Below are 20,460 nucleotides of genomic sequence, written 5' to 3'. Positions count from 1 at the left end.
TTCTCACAGGAAAAGTAGGGAAAAAATATCAATCACTGCAAGTACTCTCAGCAACTACTAATCTCTAGTATCTCCTAGCACCCTATTGTTCTCGAACAGTTCACACTGGCTCTTGAGGCCAGGCATGCGTCTGTTTTATGACGAAATGGGATTAGGAGTGACCCATGTTGGGCTCACAGAAGCAGTCACCTCCAGTGTGGTGCCTGGTCACACCAACTCCCTAGAAGGGAAGGCCAGTGGACTGGCCTCAGGCGGGATTCGTCTGACTTGTTCTACTGCCCCTGCCCCACCCACAGTGAACCTCAGAAACCCAAATTCCTCTTCTCCAAGTTGGGCCATGGAAACCTCTTTCACCAAAGCACATCATAAAAACTGCAAATATCTACTGAACTTTCTCTGGCCTTTCTGTGTAAGGAATTACACATAAATTTTCTGATCTTCCTGTCACACGGTAGATCACCGTAGACCCTTGTTGCAGAAGGCATCTAGCAGGTTCCATCAGCAATGTGCAAGATGGAGAAAGAATTCCTGTGCCCAGGAGGACTTGAACAGCCCATGAGAGGCTCGCCTGTTGGTCTGCCTCCATTACACCAAGCCTTCCTTAGAATAGATGCTTCCCAGGGTTTTTGAAATCCCTCCTGTGCCATGAACTTGTAAGTCAAGAATTACCATGATCAGGACACAGATGGTACCTGCACAACTAAGCTCTGAGGATCTCAGTTCAAAGGCAGACACCTAGGCTTTTAATTCCAAAGAGCTAGGAAAAATAAATAAATAAGTAAAAACTAAAGCTGGAATTGGAGGTGTGGCTCTGATGATAGAGAGCTAGCCTTGAGCAAAACCGCTGGCTGACCAAGAGGCCCTGGGTTCAAGCCCTCGTCTTAGAACATACGTAAAACAATGACCATGAACGTCATTCAGTGCAAGCCAAACATGGTCACAGCAGAAAGCTGCCATCCTTGTCCTCACTCCACACCATGGCATACCTGAAATTCCTACAACAAAAAGTGGGTTTCTCAGGAGAAAATCATAATGGTTTCAAGTTCCAGAAGCTAGCAACTTACCATCCAGCATATGCATACATCCCATAATAAAAGGCCAGCGGCAAGCCCATAATGCTTGCCTCTCTTCCAGAAAAGGCGTCTTTGAAGTGCTGTGTTTGCCCTGCAATTAGAATGGAAAGAGTTTACAGTTTTCCAAGGAACTACTTATTATTTATTCCGATCATAAATGTGACAGTGGGGGATCAGACATGCTGTTTCATGTCTAGACTTCTGACTGCCTGCTCCTTGCCAATTTTATCTATGGGTACCGGTCACTCTCTAGAGAATTTTATTTATTAATTCTGGACCCCAAAAGTCCACTGATCAACATCCAGGTTTATCACATTTCTTCTTAATAATGTAGTGAAATCCAATATGAAAGTGGCTTTTAAATGAAACAATCTCAGGTTTAAGTGTGCATCTATTTTAATAGAACATGAGAGAAGATGGAAGGATTTTCTGGAAACTGTAGTCCTAAAGAATGCTGAATTCTTATAAGGGAAAAAAGGAATGGCTTGGTTAAAAAATAATTCACCTTTTGATGAGGAAAAGTCAAAGGATTCCTGATCTAACTTCCAAGATTGTTTAAGTTTCTCTTTTCTGCTACAATAATCCAATGGTGGTACATGAGAACCCTGACTCCCAGACCAGGGATTTGAAACCCCTGCCAATCAAAACCAACACCCCAATCCATAAGTCGTTTTGGGAAGCGAAGTCTCCCTGCATCTCCCTGCATTTCCCTGCATCCCGGCCACAGTGTGTGGTATTGGTGGCTGCAGAGACCACAGTGCCCACAGCACTAGAAAACATTTCCTGACCAACCTGTGCACAGAGATCCATCCCCACTGTCCTGATAAATGCCATTGTTTTCCTCTAAAAGCTAACCAAATTCCAAACCAAGTTTTAACAGATTTTGCATCAAGCAGATTGAACACTTTTATTCCTCTCCTTTACCCCCTAGTTTTGGAAGGGAAGTGTGTCTTTTTTTGTGTATATTTTGGATAGTTTAAAGGTTAGAAATTCAGATTTGTTTCAGTCAGTATTTATAACCAAGCTAAAAGAAAAGTCATTTTTTTTCCCCAAAGGAAACAATAAATGAGAATACCCAAACTGGAAACGGTTTTGTTGCGAAATCAGTATTGTGTAAATAAAAGAAGGCAGCAGGTGAGGGAACTCTCAGAGCTGTGCTGACCTGAGCTGCCCGCCCAGCCCGGGCTGGTGACAGAGGGCTGAGCATGGGGACTCAAAATAGAGAATAACCAGTGTTATATAGAATGAATTTCTCTTTAGCCACTCTGCAAATGTAGTTCATTCTTTAAAAAAAGTGACAGGGTGATTTAAAAATGTCAATTTTACTCAAACATCTCTGTCTCTTTACAGAAGAAAACGTAAATACTGAGACTCAGCTAAAAAAATGTATCTGGGTATTCTTTTATCCTGATCTGTGGTTTCCTAAGACTCGAGAGACAATATTCCTCAGAGTGCAATTATGAATAATCAATGAAAAAAATCTATAAAGCCTGAGTCATAAGCACAGATCTTCAAAAGTGCTCTTTTGAAGATATTACAAAAAGAAGTGCTTTGTTTCTAAACTTCAGGAATATTTTGGCTGCGAGATAGAGGTCTGGGGAAGATGAAAGTTTCACTATTCAAAGGAAAGTTCAACAACTCTTCCTATGTGAATACAAACACTTGACTATCTTCAGGATCTGAATGGAGTAAAAATAAATGCACACAGCGTCAAAGAGTGTCTCCTTCCCGCATCTCAGACTCGTGTCTAAAGCAGATGAATGTGTCACCATTAAGGAACATGATCACTTTGTTGGCCATAAAGCAAATATATCCACTAAGAATGATCTCTAAGATATTTAAACTACTTCCAATGGGATCACATTTCCAGGGCACCACTTCATTAGAGGAGAACTGAGAAAGCTGGTAATATTAGCTTGAGGTCAACAGTCATCACTCTTGTAACTGATAAGAAGTAGGAACCGTATTGTGAACTCTGCTCTCAAAGAACTCAGAAGAAAACAACCTCTGCATAAACAGCCTACCTCACAGACACACTGGGTTGGTAACTGAAACTGGCAAGTGACTATAGAACTACCTATCCCACCACATCTCACTATTCCAGAAAGAGAAGACAGGAAAATGAACCTTCGCTTAAAGGAATAGAACAGATTCTAAAACCTAGGAATGTAAACCACAACTGGAGAAGGGCCAGTGGTTCTGAGGTCCTGGGCTCTTGAAGTCTTCACCAAAGACAAAAGGGCTGAGGAGAGGACCAACAAAACAGATTGGTTTTGCCTATATTTACAAAGAAGAAGAGATCAGATGTGAGCAGGCCAGGTGTGCCGAGGCCACAGTGAATCAGCAGAGCAAGCTCACATCTCTTCCCTGTAAGCTCGAGCATTCAAAACCTTCATTGTGGTTTTCTGAGCTGGCAGAGGTTGCAGGGTTTGATGAACGCACTCTGCCAGCAGGGCTGGACAAGCTCCCACCAGGCTTATTAAACGGACAGCAGCAGCTCCAGTGCAGCTGCAGTGACCAAGCCCTCGCTAGTTGTTATTGTTTCATGCCTCAACCAACAGGAATGATTTTGTTGGACTTCGGCATTCTCTTTTGCCTTGTTATAATTCTTCTCCTGCAACATCATTAAATTTTTCTACAAATTATCATTCTTGGAAGAGGCAATATCAATGTAAACACTAAATACTTAACATGCTCAAGTTATATGTCACCTCTCTGCAATTTTGTCTTTATTTCATTTCCTGCTTGAGTGCCTAGCTTGGGTTGAATAACTCTTATGTCCCATCTTCTCTTCCAATCATTCCACAAAATCAAAACAATCGATGCACCTTCCTTTCTACAACAATCAAAACTCTAACTGACAGCACCCCTCAGCTTCTCTTTTTATGACATAGCAGACAAAGGCAAATAATATCAGAAAAAGTTTCCTTTAGAAATGCACATTTGACATGGGAAATCATGTAAGAATAGAAGTTAGATTTGGATAACGATTTCCATTATCATACAATTATTTTTAGAAATGCTGTAACTATATCTAACTTCCTTTCTGAGGACAATTTCTAAAGACAAAAATTGTCTAATTCTGGGGGGTGTGGGGGGGGAGGGAAACGGGTACCAAGACATGTGAAAGGGTATCAATGTATGTGAATTAATGCACCTTCTATCTGGCAAATATCATGTAACCCTTTTACTAATTACAATAAAAAAATTAAAAAAAAGAAAATGGCAAAAAAAATTGTCTAATTCTTTTCTGTCCTTTTTTTAAATGTTAATATTGGGGCTTAAAGCCAAGGCCTTGTGCCCTTACTCAACTTTTTTATTCAAGGCTGGCACTCTACCACTTGAGCCAGACCACTACTCCCAGCTTTTTGATGCTTAATTGGGAATTTTTCCATCCAAGCTACCTTTAAATAATAAGCCTCACATCCTAGCTTCATGGGCACCAGTGCCCATGAAGGTAAAATTAATTCTAATTCAAAAACTAGAACTAGGACTGGGAGTTTTGGCCTAGTGGTAGAGTGCTTGCCTAGCATGCATAAGGATCTGAGTTTGATTCCTCTGTACCACATACATAATAAAAGGTGGAAATGGTGCTGAGGCTCAAGTGGTAGAGCTCTAGCCTTGAGAAAGCCCAAGGACAGTGCTCAGGCCCTGAATTCAAGGCCCAAGACTGGCCAAAAAAGTTTGATTTGAAAACTAGAACTACGAATTATTCTTTTTAACTATTGTTGAGGGAACTAAATGTAAAAATGAAAAGGATGTGCTTACATAAAGCTGATGCTAAATTTCAGCTTTTTTTATGCCTGAAGAATTTGTGGATGCCTCATTTTCTTGCTAGATCTGGCCTTAATCTCCTGTTGCCATTCCACTGTAAGTGCCAGCCCTCTCCACTGTGGCAGCCTCTCAGATCAATTAGACCACAGCTCCAAGTTTAAGTTCCACACACCGAGACTACATCATCTGCTGTACTAGCAACACTTGGTGTTAGAATAGGCCAAATGCAAGTATGCATTTAAAAAAACATTTCTTTCTGATCATTTACCTTTAATTAACTGCATCACTCCAGGGACTATAATGATCAGAATTGCGGTGAGCTTGCAGAAGGTGAGGACAATCTGGATCCGGGCACTCCAGCTCACACTCATGCTGTTGATAACCATCACGGCCGCTGCACACACAAGAGGGGATTTTTGAATTATACATCCCACAGTTCCCTTAGCAAAGGGATGAGAAAAGCAAGCATAGGCCACAAACCCATCTTTTCCCCCTTGCGCTTAGATGAAGAGTAACTTCTCGTGAAGGTTTCCCCAGCCTTGTTTGAGCTGAGCATCCCAGCATCCTGCTTGTTATTTGATACGCCCCATTCCAGCTGAGCTGTACGTACCTCCACCACCCCAAAAGTGCAGCTTAACAGGAAACGAGACAACCGGTACCCAAGCATGGGGCAGCATCGCCTCCTGTGTCTGCACGGAGGATTTTACGCTATGTTGCTTAGCCAATAATATTGAAGAGGGATTTGGGATTCACTAAATGCGAGAGCTTTCTTGAGTTTCTGAAATCAACAATATCTACTTTTCAAAGATATGTATGTGCCTGTGTGTATACACCATATATATTTTCTACCAATATCGTCATAATAAAAGCTCTCTGAGACAGCTCTCCAGGTCCTGGCTTTACTTCCTTCTAGTAATTGCTAATTTCATATAAGATGCACTAATCATGTCCATTCAGGCTGTTTACTTATTTTGTTTGTCTCAAATTTTTACCAAATGAAAATAAGAGGACACAGAGTCTTCACTCAGCTTGTTTATGATGCACTTTCCTGCGAGCCGAAATGCAGCAGTGAAAACTATATCTATAAATCCTGGAGATGAGAAACACGCATTTGAAAGGAGCTGTACTCGAGGTGGATATTTGGGGGACTGTGGGGGCAATTCTGAGGTTTAAAGACTGGTGAGTATTTCTGCCTGCACTCTTCATAGTTCAAGTTTGTCTTTGGTTTTGAAGAGAGAGATTACAGGCTCGATAGACTGGGTTTTCTCTGAGGTACAGATTCCTTTGGCTTCTGACTTCTGACTGCTTCATGCTAACATGATAAACAAGTGTTTCTCTCCATGCATGTCTGAGATGCGATAGAAGGTTCCTCTGCTTTTTGTGATCTTTGCTGCATTCTCTTTATCTCTTGGTTAGCATTCCTTTCCTGGATGCATTCATCTCACAGAGGATGTGTGCAAACAAACACCTTTAAGAAGGCAGAGAGCCTGTCTGTATCTACAATCTCACTAGTGGGAATAAACAGGGTAGGCATTAAAGAAGTAAAAACTATTATTTTTGTGGCAGATGTTGTGCAAATACTTAACATGGATAATAGTACTTAATCCTCATATCTCTGTGACATGCTTACTATTATTGGTCTTAGTTTCCAGATAAGCAGCTGTAACCCCAGGCAGTATTTAGCTTGCCTATGAACACACAGTCGGTAAATGGAAAGATAAGATTGGGACCTAGGGATGAGAATGCTGAGCACATTAGCTCGCAGGTGAAATGACTCGGAAACAGCTCCAAAGATGCCGAGATGCTCCACTGCACACTCAGACCGTTACCACCTGTACCGCCTGCACCTCCCCCCCCCCCCGTGAATACTTTGCCTCCACATTTTATTTATTATCCTCTTAAAGGATATGGTTGTTCTTCCAAATTCGTATGTTTCACTACTACATGTATTTACCTATGAGTCGGTTACCTATGAGCTGGTATTTAAATATGATACATGAGGTATACCAAGACTTCAGACTTAGAGCCAACCCACATCCACATACCACATTTGGAAAACGTGGTTTTGAAAAAGAAAACTGTAGTGGTCCATGTGTAGAACTGGCTGCTTTTCACCATGAGATACAAATCTTATTTGTTCGTTCCTCACAGTTACTGCCAAAGGGTTTAAGAGGTTGTACGCAGCTCTTCACTTACCTACACAAAATAAACTGGCAAGGAAATGGAGACTAGGGAAGTCTAGTCTCCATTTGCTTTTTAAAAGTATTCTTAGGATAATACTGTACCATTAATGGTACGTTTACATAGGGTCTAGTTAGGGGACAAGAACAACAGGCTAAATACTTTCAACATGAACCTGCTTCACAGTAGTCATGGAAACTTCAAGAGCACAGGAAATCCCCGCACGTCTCCAGGAGGTACAGAAGCAGCGTAAGAACTGGGCCAGGCCAGAGCCCCCAAACATGAGCAGACACACAACGTTCCATTACAATTCCACCGGCCCAGTGTTCTTAACGAAATGGACAGGATTTAGGATAAGCAAAATCACTTAATCGTTTTTATTTGGCAGAAGTGGAGTACTTAAAAAAATGAGGATAAATTAGCATTTAAAACAATTTTCACCCCATCCTCACATCTCCAGTGGCTGGTTAATATCTCATGAATTTGTTAACTGGCTTTTCCTGTTATGTAAGATCCTCGAGTTTGACCTTTCTCCACCCATAACTGAGATGTGAAAATCCCCATCCCCTCCCAGAACCCAGAGAAGCAATGCATGCCATGAAATGATTTTCTCCATCTCAGTACCCTTCCATCCCTAACAGGCAGGAAATCACCTATAGTCACTTTGGAAAAATAAAGTATGTGAAAGATTTGCCCCCAACTAAATTTCTCTTTCTCTGTGTCTATCTCTCACCCCACGAAAACTAATTCTTCTTAAAGACAGGTTGACTTTGCCAATTAGACCATTGATTTAAATGACTACCCATTGAGTTATAAGAATATTCTGTTTCATCTGTCAGGGCTTCTGATGCCGAGAATGAATATCCTGATCAGAATCTCAAGCCAATATAGGAAACATCAAATGCATAAACTAATGACTGGTGACAAAAATGGAGGCAAAGGTTTTTCACACAGGCTCTTCATACATCTCTCCTGAACATGTTTTATAAAGCCTAATAGACTTACTCTTGCCCATATTGCTTTAAAGTTTGCCATGAAGAATTTCCATTTAATCCCCTAAGTTGTATGTTTTCCCTTTAAAAATGTTTAATGGAATTGGAATAAATAAGAAGTGGCTCATGCCTAGCTACTCAAGAGGATGATAACTAGCCCAGGATCATATAACTGAGAAACTGAGCCACTTAGTTCCAGTTCTAGCAGGTTTGTTCCAGCGGGATACGACCCACAATACAATCTTAACATGATGGATTCCTAACCACATCTATACCCAGCTGTTGTTCACTCCACAAACACTTCTTCATGCTAGACCTAAGGAGCAGATGGAGCAGATTCTATTGCATTGTATCATCCACTGTCCTGCCACACGAGAAAGCCGAAAAGCTCGAATCCTTCAAGGTGAGTAAGTACAGACTTTGCTGCTAAACAAAGAAAAAAACTTTTAGACTTTTCCTCAGGAAAAAAATTCAATCAGCAGCAAATACTTATTGAGCCTGAAGAACTACAGGCTTGGAGCTGTACGGAGCTGTGTAGCAGCTGCTCGTCCGTCTCCTAGACAGGGCAGTGACTCTCCCCACAGAAGCATGAACGGCTGCCATTCCTACTGCATTCTCAGTCAGTGGCCGGCACTATCGTAAACGCTCTGCATGTACCATCTCAACGGCACTAACTGCCGTGACAGCCATGACATGTGATCACACATGGTTATTGAGAATGGTGAGTTCGTGGGTGAAAGTCAAATGATGTCGGCTGAGGGCCCACTATCTCCCCAGAACTCCAATAGGCTTCCTTTCAGTTTTTTGGTTTTGTTTTTTGTCTTTTCAGACATTTCACAGAATAATTGTGTGCATTTGTTTGATGAATAAAATTGAAGATACACCTATCTAAATGCAGGTATGCGTCCCTCATTCAGGGCTATTATTCCATGTACTTCCTGACGTTTTCTGCCAGCTGGTCACAGTGCCTGTCTCGGTCAAATGTGCTTCGATCTGTCATCTTCCCTGCAACGCTGGACCGCATCCTAACCATTCCAAACCACAACGCAATTCAGGGATGCCGTGTGAGAGGTTGCAACTTAAAACAGGGATTCAATTCAAGTCTTGAACTGTAACTCCTTTTATGACATTCTGGAATATTACAGGAAGTTACCATCTGCTTTAGTTTCATATCATTTACAGTATCTTGTACACATTTCTGTTTTTACTTCCTTTTTGTCCAAAGTTATTCAAAAATAATTTCCTAATATGTCACACATTATAACTTGTCGCAAAGTGACTCATGTCTAGCTACTTGGAAAGTAGCTCCACAGAAAAGTCCATGAGATTTAATCTATAAAATAATCAGCAAAAAGCAGGACTTGAAGCATGGTTCAATGGCAGGGCTAGCCAAACAATTACAAGGCCCAGAGTTCAAGCCCCAATACTATAAAAATTAATGAATGAATTAATTTCCTACTTGAGAAATGCTACTAATCATCATATCTTGAAAGAAGATTCTCATCAAGGCCAACAAAAGGTGATAGAAATTCTAACAATGATAACCATGGCTACTAACACTTTAAATTGTGTGAATATCTCACACCCAATAAATAAACACAGGCAACAGAGCACTGAGGAAGGATACATTTCAAATAAACGGGAATCCCATAAAAGTAGAAGAATTTTCACCCTCGAGTCTCTTTTTATATATAAACTACTTAATATTTTTGCTGACAAAGTGGTTTTACCCATTACATTATAAAGCCATAATATTTTTTGACCCAATGAAACACTGGCATGTATTTTAACAGATTTCACCATTCCAAATCTGTGGTTTTTCCTTATTTCCCAACACAATGTGGAGTTGTAAACCAAAAAGAACATAATCTGAGGAACATCACAACGACTTAAAAAAAAAAAAAACCTCTCCCCCCCCCACCCAGCTTCTGTTTGTCCCTCGAGTACTCACTTATGCCCACCGCGGTTATGAGCTTGATTGCAAGTTCAGGAATCTCACACTGAATAAAAAATGGCTCCAGAATGTAGCGTCCAAATGCCAGGGATATCACAGCAGTCGATGCAGGCCTAAAATATACACCAGCACACACTGTGGTTAGCCTCAGGGAAAACATAACAATCATGGTCAGTACAGTTTTCTATTGTGAATCATGCTACTTAGCTTATAGAACACACTTAGAGAGTCTACGAAGCTCTTCAGGATACCGTATATAAGTAGGCTTGCATAGACACAGGAAGTACTGAGCACAGCGCCAGTGGCTGATTTTTAAATAACCTTGAAAACAAGGCTGTAATGACCAACTTTGCCCTCCTCCTCCCAATATTTGACTTTTTTCTCTTTAAAATTCAGTTTGTAACCCCCATGTTTAACATGGTGTCTGCCATATAGTCAAAAGTTAGTTTATATGGACCCTCATGAAAATCTGTGTGTTCAATTTAATGATCCAGGTGTATACTCATGGTGATTTTTTTCTCTTCTGGAAAGTGCTGTATAAATTATTACTGGCAATAATGACTTAATCTGAAGGTATAATTTTAATGAAGGCACTAGGTATCTTGAGTATTAGTAACAGATGAGAAATCTTTAGGTACTTGTTAGTACTGAGATATCTAACCTCTCCCTAAGGTTGTTTAGTACTCTGCTTATTTAAACATCACCCCAGAAATATGACTCCAATAGGACTAAAGGACACAAGACACCTTAAAAAAAAACTTTTAGAACTTGTGCTGGTCACCCATGGCTCACTCCTATAATCTCAGCTACTCAGGAAGCTGAGATCCAAGGGTCTGGAGGATATGAGAATCTGAAGCCAACCTGTGCAGAAAAGTCCCTGTGAGGCTCATCTCCACCTAACAACTCAAAAACCAGAAGTGGGTGCAATGGTAGAGTGCTAGCCATGAGTGCAAGACCCACAGCCAAGAGAGAGAGAGAGAGAGAGAGAGAGAGAGAGAGAGAGAGAGAGAGAGAGAGAGAGAGAGAGAGAGAGAGAGGGAGAGAGAGAGAGAGATGAGAGGGGGGAGGGAGGGAGGAAGAGAGGGAGGGAAGGAGGGAGGGAGGGAAGGAGGGAGGGAGGGAGAGAGATCTTCTAGTATTTATCTGAGTAATTTCCTGTACACACACACACACCATAAAGAAGTCCTTCCAGAAGTAAGACAGCTATCAGGAAGAATTGTGACACATTCCAGTTGATATCTCCTTATCTTACCATTCACCATAAGTTTGTGGGATGAATAAATTAATGAACAAGTACTATGTCCCTGCTACCACGAATGGAATGATCATATTCATGATGATTATGAGCAATTAATTACACAACAAAAACATGGATAAAATGAATTCAAGTCTAATATTATCAGACTGAGTCTCGATAGCCTATGAAGCCAGCACTGTAAATAAGGTGTTCACTCATTTGAATGCACCCATGGCAGAGTAACCATAAACCTTCTATCATTTATCAAAAATCATCTTTATCCAGAATAACACAGGGCACTAATCTATGTAGGAAAGGTTATGGGAAGGGTAAGACCTAGCTTTGTGTATTTGAAATAGTTTTACTTCCAACATAGCACATACACCTAAAATATTGAATAAAACTACAAGGCATCAAATTTCATATAATGAAAATGGAATGCCATGAAATGAAAAAACAAGGTGGCATATTTTAATAAATTAAAAAATACCATAAGTTAGAAAAAAAATCAGAAAGTTAGCTAGAAGATAAAACTTTGAAATATATATTCAGATACTTGAAAAGAAGAAGCAGAGGGTATACCCCAGATAGAGGCATCTTTGAGAAATTCTTTCATCATTATTTGATTATAGCAATTAATAAAATCAGACATTTTCAAAATAATAATAGACTTAATAAGGAAGTATATACTTCTTAATAATGAAGTCTGTATAGCTCTTTGCTAAAAAAAGAAACTCCTAAAATCATTGCTGGTACTGGACACAAAATTGCTCTGCTTTTGTCATTACGTTAAACAACAGAATGCAAGTTCACCTAACCTTTCAGCCATGCATGCATGAGAACTTTCCAGACAGGGCATCAGAAAGTGCAAGTCACTGCTGGAGAAGCAGTCAGGCAGGAGGAGCCAGGACACCTGGGGCTCAGGTGACGTGGTAAATTCTCCTCAAAGTTGAAGGAAATTTGCTTTTCAGAATGACTTGGCAAAATCTGGTGCCAAGAAATTCAGGTGAGGAAATACATTCTTCAACAATAGAAATCAAAGGACTTTCACAGCTGCAGTGCCCTGGTTGGCTTAGCGTGCAGAAGTGAGTCATCTGCTGAATGTAAACAATTTCATACAACACAGGACTGGGTAACATGCTAAGCAGCTTGGCACAGACATTTCTTACTCACAAAAGTGAAATAAAGTTAAATGACTTAATAACATACTCTCCACAAAAGGAATCTCTCATCCTCGCCTGCTCAGCTATGTCTGGTCAGTCAGAGGTTCACTTTACCACGTCTCAGATGGATACAAGGAATAGGCTTTGTACTTCTTCTTTTTATTTTATGTTCTTACCGTATGACGAGCAGTTCTACCCAGACTCGCACAAAAGCCAGTAATGGGCCAAAGACTTCCAATATGTACGTGTAATGGCCACCGGATTTCTTTATGCTTGTTCCTAGCTCTGCGTACGACAAGGCTCCTATGAAACAGTTATAATAAAAAGGTGTGAATTTAACACAGGATCCAGCCCCTTCCTAAGAAGGATCAATACAATGATCTTTGTGCTTCATGTGAGCTAGCTACTTCCTTGGACCTCAATGCAGCTTCATTTCAAAACAACTGTTATCTAATGCCTGCTACACACCAGGTTCCTCCCCTAACTTCCTCATGTTTGAGGTGTAGCTAATTCTACTTGAAAAGTCCCTTTTTACCTAAAATGGTACACATACATTTTTATTTTAATTTCCAAGACTGGGATTTGAACTCAAAATCTGAAGCTTTCACTCATTGGCCCGTGCTCTGCCTCCAGAGCCACTTCTCCAACCCCACCATGTCTAAAACCAAGCTCATATGATTCAGTATTCAGAGTTGGAAACCTTGGAACAAAAAGGAAAATTCGACCAGCTGAAAGATTAACTGCTCCTGAAGTCTGCAGCTCAAAGCCATCCCACACAAAGTTTGGGACACCCATCTTTACCAGTGAAAGGCCAGCTAGACTGCCCCGCACCTATCACCCCAGCCATGTGGAAGGCCCTAGGTAGGATCATGGTGTAGGCTAGCCTGGGAGAAATACGATATTCTCTTCAGAAAAGAAGAGAAATATGGTTCACGGGATAGAGTTTGCCTAGAACGCTCCTTCCCTTCGTAACTTATTACCACCAAAACAAACCAAAAGAAAAGGAAAGAAATACAGCTATATTTATAATCTGTACAGTTAATTAACAAGGAAATAAAAATGACCTGAATGGGTCACTGACATGAATTTGAGGATATAAATATATCTGTAGAGACATATAGGTCTATGATAGTATATATATTCTATAGACATATATTGATCAATTATATTATATAGATCGACATATATCTATAACACACAAAGAGCTTAATTTTTTTTGTTTGTCATGGGGCTTGAATTCAGCCTGACTGCTGTCCCTGAGCTCTTCAGCTCAAGGCTACCACCCTACTCTTGAACCAAGCCCCACTTTCTGTTTTCTAGAAGTTAATTGGAGATAAGAGTCTCGGCTCCTTTTGTGCCCGAGCTAGCTTTGAACCTTGATCCTCAGATCTCAGGCTCATGAGTAGCTAGGATTATAGGCGTGAGCCACCATGCCTGACTCAGCACAATTTTAATGATGTTCTTAAATTGATATGCCAGTGATTGCACAGAAGAGGGCTTTTCTTCAATACTTGTTTGCAGAACATGACATTTGAAAACTCAGTTTAATAAATTTAAAAACTCAGTTATGATACATTTTAATAAAAATTTTTAAATGATCTGAATGTAATGTAAAAAGCTCTATGCAAGCCATTTAGCACTCATATATAACACACGATTTTACTCAAGTGACTTCAGAGACCATTGTCCTTACTAACCAGAGATAATTTCTATAGAACTGTCCAACATGCATACAATTTAGACATTTAGTGAAATCTAACTATCCTTGACCTGATTTCTGAGCTTGGCATTACAGCAGACTAATCTTCATTTTTTATTTTTAAACTCAGAACCAACCAAGTGAAAAAAAGACTCAAGACCAAATTCTAGATCCACTCTCCAAGCAAGGGTCAAGACTCTTCCAGAATGTCTACATTTCTTCAGTTCTCACAGAAGACTCTGAAGTAACCATGCTGTAAATGGATATTTGGGGACCACAGATACATGCTATATATTTGGAACTAATTATAATTGTAATCCACCCACTATTAGAAAATTGTTGCCATATGGCAAGTTGTCCAAAAAATCATCCAATAAGAATGTTATTGGAAGGAGTCTTAAGTACCTTAGAATTTATTATGAGAGAATCAATACCTAGACCTCTATATGCTTTGCTGAAACTCAACAGGATTGCCTTAGGTTTAAATTGAGTGCTGGGGAAATGAGATTTTCATTTAAAGGTTTCAACTCCATAGCCACTTTGCTCAGATGAAAGAAGTTCAAAACAGGCTATAAAAATCCAAGTATTGACCTTGGCTTTTTTCTTTAAGTTGTAAATCAAATACAAGTTTTCTTCCATTTACAGAAGGGTTCCTCCGACCCACCCACCCCCCCCCAAAAAAAACTCTGTAGGTTGGAAGTAATATATGAAAAAAATGTGTTCAATATCCTTAGCACACATGAAACATGCTCAGAATACATATTTGCTTATGGCTAGGAAAATTGTGGAACAGAGTTTATTCCATAAGAAAGTGGTAAAGATTTGTAAGTTGTTTCCAGACTTCCAAAGTTGCTAGAAAGAGAAGGTTTTTTTTCACCCCTCATGTTTTGCTTTGTGGGAAAAAAAAATCTGCTAGAAATCCAAGTTAATGAAAACACAAGTAAGTTGGCTAGTGCAAGAGCACATGCCCTGAAGAATCAAAGCCATAGCTGCAGGATGACCTACGTGCCTCTCCTGCTCTGCTCTGCTCATCTCCTCTTTGTGACACTCATGCACAGGGTGGCATACCTGGGGATGCACAGGCCGTCATCCACACCCCTTTAGTCCAATTCTCAAAGTGACTTACGTTATTACATCTGCATCATCTTCTGTGGTGTGTGGAAATGGAAAGTCGCAGTGGGAGCTGGGTGTCTGCCTATACCCAATGCCCAGGAGACTGGCTACAATTTATCTCATTAGGTATTTATTCTAAATATACCAAGTAATGGAGGCAGCTGACTGGGCGGTTGGTATGCCCAGTTACTCAAGATCAACAGTCAAGCTGATCTGTGCCAGGACCGCTTTCACCTAAGGGATGGCTGAAGGTTCTGTGCAGGGCTCCTATCATCCCTTTGCCTCATATTCTGCAGGGAAAATAATGTCACACGACTGTCACCACAAGCTTCCTAAGTCTTAAAAGGCCTTCCTCTGTAGTCCTTTGTATATGGAGACTTTGCTTGAACTATTTTTATTTAAAACATTTTTTAAAAAATGGAAATAGGAGTTCTCTAGGTAGCTGCACGAGCCAGTGGGTTGAACAAGTTCAGAGAATGAGCGGACAGCCTCAGTACGGGTGAGGAACGGCATCTGGACTGAGGGGTAGAGCAGGGGTCGGTCATTTTAAATCTCCTCTATTGGACTGGAAACACTGTGTTCCACAGGGTGGGAATGTGGCCTAATGGTAGAGGGCTTGCCTAGCACGCATGGAGCTTTGAGTTCAATTCCTCAGCACCACACAGACAGACAAGGATGGAAGTGGCCCTGTGGCTGAGGTGGTAAAGACCTAGCCTTGAACCAAAGAAGCTCAGGGACAGTAACCAAGCCCTGAGTTCAAGCCCCATGGCTAGAAAACCACCACCACCACCACCACCACCACAACAGAAAAAACACACTATGTTCTATTAAAGAGCAAAACCCCATAGCTAGCTATGTCTTGGACCGTTTACTAGTTTTCCTGTTAAAATGAACTCAGGAGGATTTGAAGTCCTTTGCCCATGTAAAGGCATTTCTTTTTCCTCAATCCTCAGCTCAATAGAAGAAACATTATTCTTCCAGTTGCTTCAATTAACGCAGCGGAACAGGTGGAAAAGTTTTCTGTTACCCTCGAGACCCGGTGCTGCAAGAAGAGAACACTACCACGGGCTCAGCCTGAAGCGAGGACCTGTGGGGAGATGGTGGAAGGAGGCGTGGACGGGGGCCAGCGTGGCCCTGCGCCCCCTGGACCAGCGCGCAGGGCCGGGGCGCCGGGCCCGGCCACCCCGCCAAGCGGCCCGCGCGCCTCTCCACCGCGGCTGGCCCCGCGCAGGCGTCGCGTTCCCACGCCTGTGGAACGCCCCGTCCGGGAAGCTTGCAGGTGGCGTGTGGCTCCACAGAGTTCATCTCCAAAGGTCATCAGCGTCCTGCGCAACCGCAGGGGACCCGCAGGGGACCCTCGGAGAGCTGGGTGCGCGCGGGACACTGGGGGAGTCCCGCACCTCCAGGGAAAAGCCAGGCGCCCGGGGCCAAAGACCCAAGCAACCCGTTCCGAGCCAGGCCCCCCGACCCCCAGATCCCCGGATGCCCGGATCCCCGGATCCCCCGGACCCCTGGGCCCCCAGACGCACTCACCGAAGAGTGACAGCAGCCCGCAGACGGTCCACACGGCGAGGGACAGGCCCACGCTGCCCGTGTTCTGCAGCACGCCCCGGGGCGAGATGAAGATGCCGGCGCCGATGACGGTGCCGATGATGATGGACACGCCGCGCAGCAGCGTGATCTTCTTCTTCAGGACCACCTGCTCCGCGCCCGGGCCGTCCCGGGCCCCCGCGCGCGCCGGCCCCGCGCGCACGCCGCCCGCCAGGTACCCGCCTCGGGAGAGCGTGGCCACCGCCGGCTTCCGGACCATGGTGCCGGGGGCGCCCGCGCCGGGGCCTCGGGCCGGCGGGGAAGAGAGAGGGGCGGGCGCCGGTGCCCTGCGCGCGCGCTCCAGCCCCGGCCCCGCGCGCTCTCCGGCCCCGGGCGGCCTGCGCTGGGCGGCCGGCTGCTCCCCGCTGGCCGCGCTCCGCTCGAGCCCGGCCCGGCCTCCGCCGCCGCCGCCCGCCGGTATTTAAGCTCCCCGCCTGTCACGCCAACTTACTCCACTCCACGATGATGCAAACCCGCCAGGTTTGCATCAGCCGCGCAGGGCGCCGCCGCCGCCGCGTTACTCAGCTGTTTCCTCCTCCCTTTTTTTTTTTTTTTTTACGGGTTCGCTGACTCCAGAGAACAAAGCGCACCCTGAAAGAGACCTGAGCAACCCCCAGGAGACACCTCACAGAAGTTAAACCATGCGGGGAAGAGGAAACTGCAGAGGGAGAACCAAGAAGTCAAAGGAAGTCACTCCTCACTTAGAGATCCTTCCTTTTCTGCTACCAGTGAATGGGAACGTGTTCCAGACGTTTGTTTTGACCACAAGGCACCTCAAAGATTCATGGTGTGACAGGATTTAGACTTCATTTCTCTCCTTCCTACAGAAACTTTTTTTTTAATTTTGTGTTTCCTAGCAACACAGGCAAATCTAATATTTACAAAGCAGAAAGTTTTTTTTTTACAACCTACTACACAAATAAGTAAGTTTTACTCAACAGTGAGAGATGAAACGATTTCTTGTGACTCATAATAAACCGGTACCTAAAATCATCTGACACTGAGAAATTTAAAAATCACAGTGACTCCAGAAAACAGTGGTCCTCTGATTTTCATTGACACAGCATGACTTGCTAAAGTACAAGATGTGTTTGCTTGTACATTTTGCTTGAATGGAAGATACATATATAATATATGCTGCATATTATATGTATACATTATATGTTGATTAGGCCAGATGTGTTCATCTAGCTCAATGTTTTAAGCCTACACATAGGAACCACTATCTTGAATCGTTAACTCTCATTTTCTGCAAAGGGGGCATATTGTCTCTGCCATTTTCTGCTACTTTGACCCTGCCATTCTAAAATACATCTTTGATAAAAACTCTCTCATCATGAGGCTCCTTTTTCTGAGACACCCCAAAATGCTTTTTACCAGTGGATCTCCAGGGCCTGAGATTTCATGTGGAAATCTTCCTATCTCCAGAACAGAATCATAAAAAACAAACAAACCTACTTTCAAAAACGTAAGATGTATTTCCAGTTACATAAAACATGCATACAGCAAAAGACTGCAAAGAAATACATCAGAAAAATGATATAAACAGAAAAGTGTATAAATAAGTAATACTGATTTTTTTTTGTCCCTCTATGAACTGTTGTGATTGTGGGTTGGAAGCACATAAATAAGAAGGTGTTCTGGTGTGTCACTGCACTGTGGGATGATGAAATGTGCAGATATGGCATGACAATAATGTTCCCTGCATTTCAAAAGATCACAAGAAAGTTGTCACCAGTAAGAAATGACACATGATTAAGGAAAAGGTCTGGTTAATGCCCTTTGTTCATATGCACTGAAACATTGAGTGACACCCTGTTATTATGTATAATTGTTACATTTTTATGTATCCATTAAAAACAAAACTTTTAAAAGCTACTATAGAGAGTGGGGGGGAGTATACTTAAGACAGAAGCCAAGACTAGGATGCTTATAAAGGTAAACACTTTTGAACATCTAACTTACCCAACCAAGCATCTGTATGAAATAAATGTTAAGGCCGTGAGTGTGGTCTAGTGGTAGAGTGCCTGCCTAGCATGCAGAAAGCCTTGGGTTGGATTCCTCTGTACCACCTCCACAGAAAAAGCTGGAAGTGGTGCTGTGGCTCTAGTGGTAGACTCTAGCCTTGAGAAAGCCCAAGGACAGTGCCCAGGACCTGAGTTCAAGCCCCAGGACTGGCAAAAAGACATAGAAAAAGAAATGTTTAAAAACAAGCAAGCAAACAACACCGAGAAACCCTGGGTATTTTTGTAGCTGGGGTCATGCGTGGCTTGGAGTGTCACCAGGACTGCATCTGTGATGACAGCCCCCACCCCTGAGGAGCCTGCTGGACCCCTGGAGACAACAATCAAAAGCTCCCAGCGCAGAGGAGACTGAGGACCTGAGCCCAGAAACTGCCCTGAAGAGGATGGAGAGAAATGTCAGGACCCTTCTTTCAGGTTATCCCGGGGCAGAAGGAGCCGGACTCCCAAACCATGTGGCTACAGACTACTTTTTTGTTTACATTTTCTATCTAAATTCTACTTATTTTCCTTTGGCTATCCTAAATTTGGACAATATTTTTTAAGCCAAAATGGATACTTTTTTCTCAGCTGGTGTGTTACCCAATAAAGAAATAAGTAAAATAGGACAATCCCCTCATTTAATGTTGATGAAACTCCTAAGAAAGAAAGCCAAGAAAGGAGTCTCCTCCAGGAAGGCCTCAGTTCCCGAAGGCTCCCCAGGACTGATGCATGGAAGGGGAGAGCAGAGCTTTGGTTCCCAGAAAGGGAATGAACTAGCTCTGAAGAAACAGGAGACAGAGGTGGAGTACCACCACTCGCACGGAGCAGGTGTACCCTGTCATAAATGACTGGAGACTAAGTTAGGCAAATTCTAAACGGAGGGAAAAATCTTTCTTCCCAGACTAAATGTCACAGTAGTTTAAAAAAAATCTATAAAAAGTGTATTTAAAAGGGACATGCTGAAGTTAGATTAACAGCTGAAGCAAGACCATCACAATCAAAGTGCTGCAAGGCACAGCACTTCCAGCCACCTAGAAATTTGCAAAAGGAAAAAGAAATGTAATTTCACTACAAGTCCAAAGAAAATGTTGAAATCGTTTTCATGTTAACAAATTTTATATGGTTACCAGTCCTAAATGTATAAACTAAGAATTTGGATGGTTTTAAAAAAAAGGTTTAATTAATCCAAATTGTAATCAAGACGGAGGAGAGAGGGAAGGCAACTAATTAAAATGACTAAATAAGAAAAAATATATATCCATGCTATCACCAAATTAAGTGAATTAAAACTGTCAGTTAAAAGACATAGATAAGGTTGGGTTTTTCATTTTGTATAAAGTTATATTAAAATAAGGCAAAATTGTTACACATAAAGGAATGTCATTTTTATGCATCTGAACATCAAATCCTGAACAGATACAGGAAGCAAACACAATCACAATCGCTGTTGGAGGATTCTGCAGGCTTCTCTCCAGCTTGCCAGTGCTCCCCAACCAAGACTACTACTGCAGTGATTGCATCTTTATGCTGCCACTTTCTCCCTCCCTATCACTTTTCCCATTTCCTTCCTCCTCTTGGCTGTGACTGTGTTTGGTGAGGACACTGACTCCTCCAAGGCAGCTCTTCTCTCCTGGAGACCCTTCCCCATGGGGGGACAAGTGTTCACTTCTGACTGCCTGGT

At 42.3% G+C, this 20,460-nt stretch overlaps 1 protein-coding gene across 1 annotated transcript in view; it reads right to left on the bottom strand.

Annotated features, from left to right (window-relative positions):
- The window catches only part of Slc7a11 (solute carrier family 7 member 11), a 58,480-nt gene extending 40,774 nt beyond the window's left edge, over positions 1 to 17,706 (bottom strand). The window contains exons 1-5 of the mRNA XM_090356945.1: positions 16,720 to 17,706; positions 12,551 to 12,677; positions 9,972 to 10,087; positions 5,116 to 5,241; positions 1,065 to 1,164 (exon numbers count right to left, since the gene is read on the bottom strand). Coding sequence (XP_090213071.1) covers positions 1,065 to 1,164; positions 5,116 to 5,241; positions 9,972 to 10,087; positions 12,551 to 12,677; positions 16,720 to 16,996 — 746 coding nt within the window. The 5' untranslated portion in view covers positions 16,997 to 17,706. The remainder of the gene's footprint in view (positions 1 to 1,064; positions 1,165 to 5,115; positions 5,242 to 9,971; positions 10,088 to 12,550; positions 12,678 to 16,719) is intronic.
- Between the last annotated feature and the right edge of the window lie 2,754 nt (positions 17,707 to 20,460).

The sequence above is a fragment of the Megascapheus bottae genome, chromosome 23 (assembly GCF_031878675.1).
Source record: "Megascapheus bottae isolate mThoBot1 chromosome 23, mThoBot2.hap1, whole genome shotgun sequence".
Taxonomy (NCBI): Eukaryota; Metazoa; Chordata; class Mammalia; order Rodentia; family Geomyidae; genus Megascapheus; species Megascapheus bottae.
The sequence above is the reverse complement of the archived record's forward strand: the minus strand, read 5'-3'. Positions and strand labels throughout refer to the sequence as shown.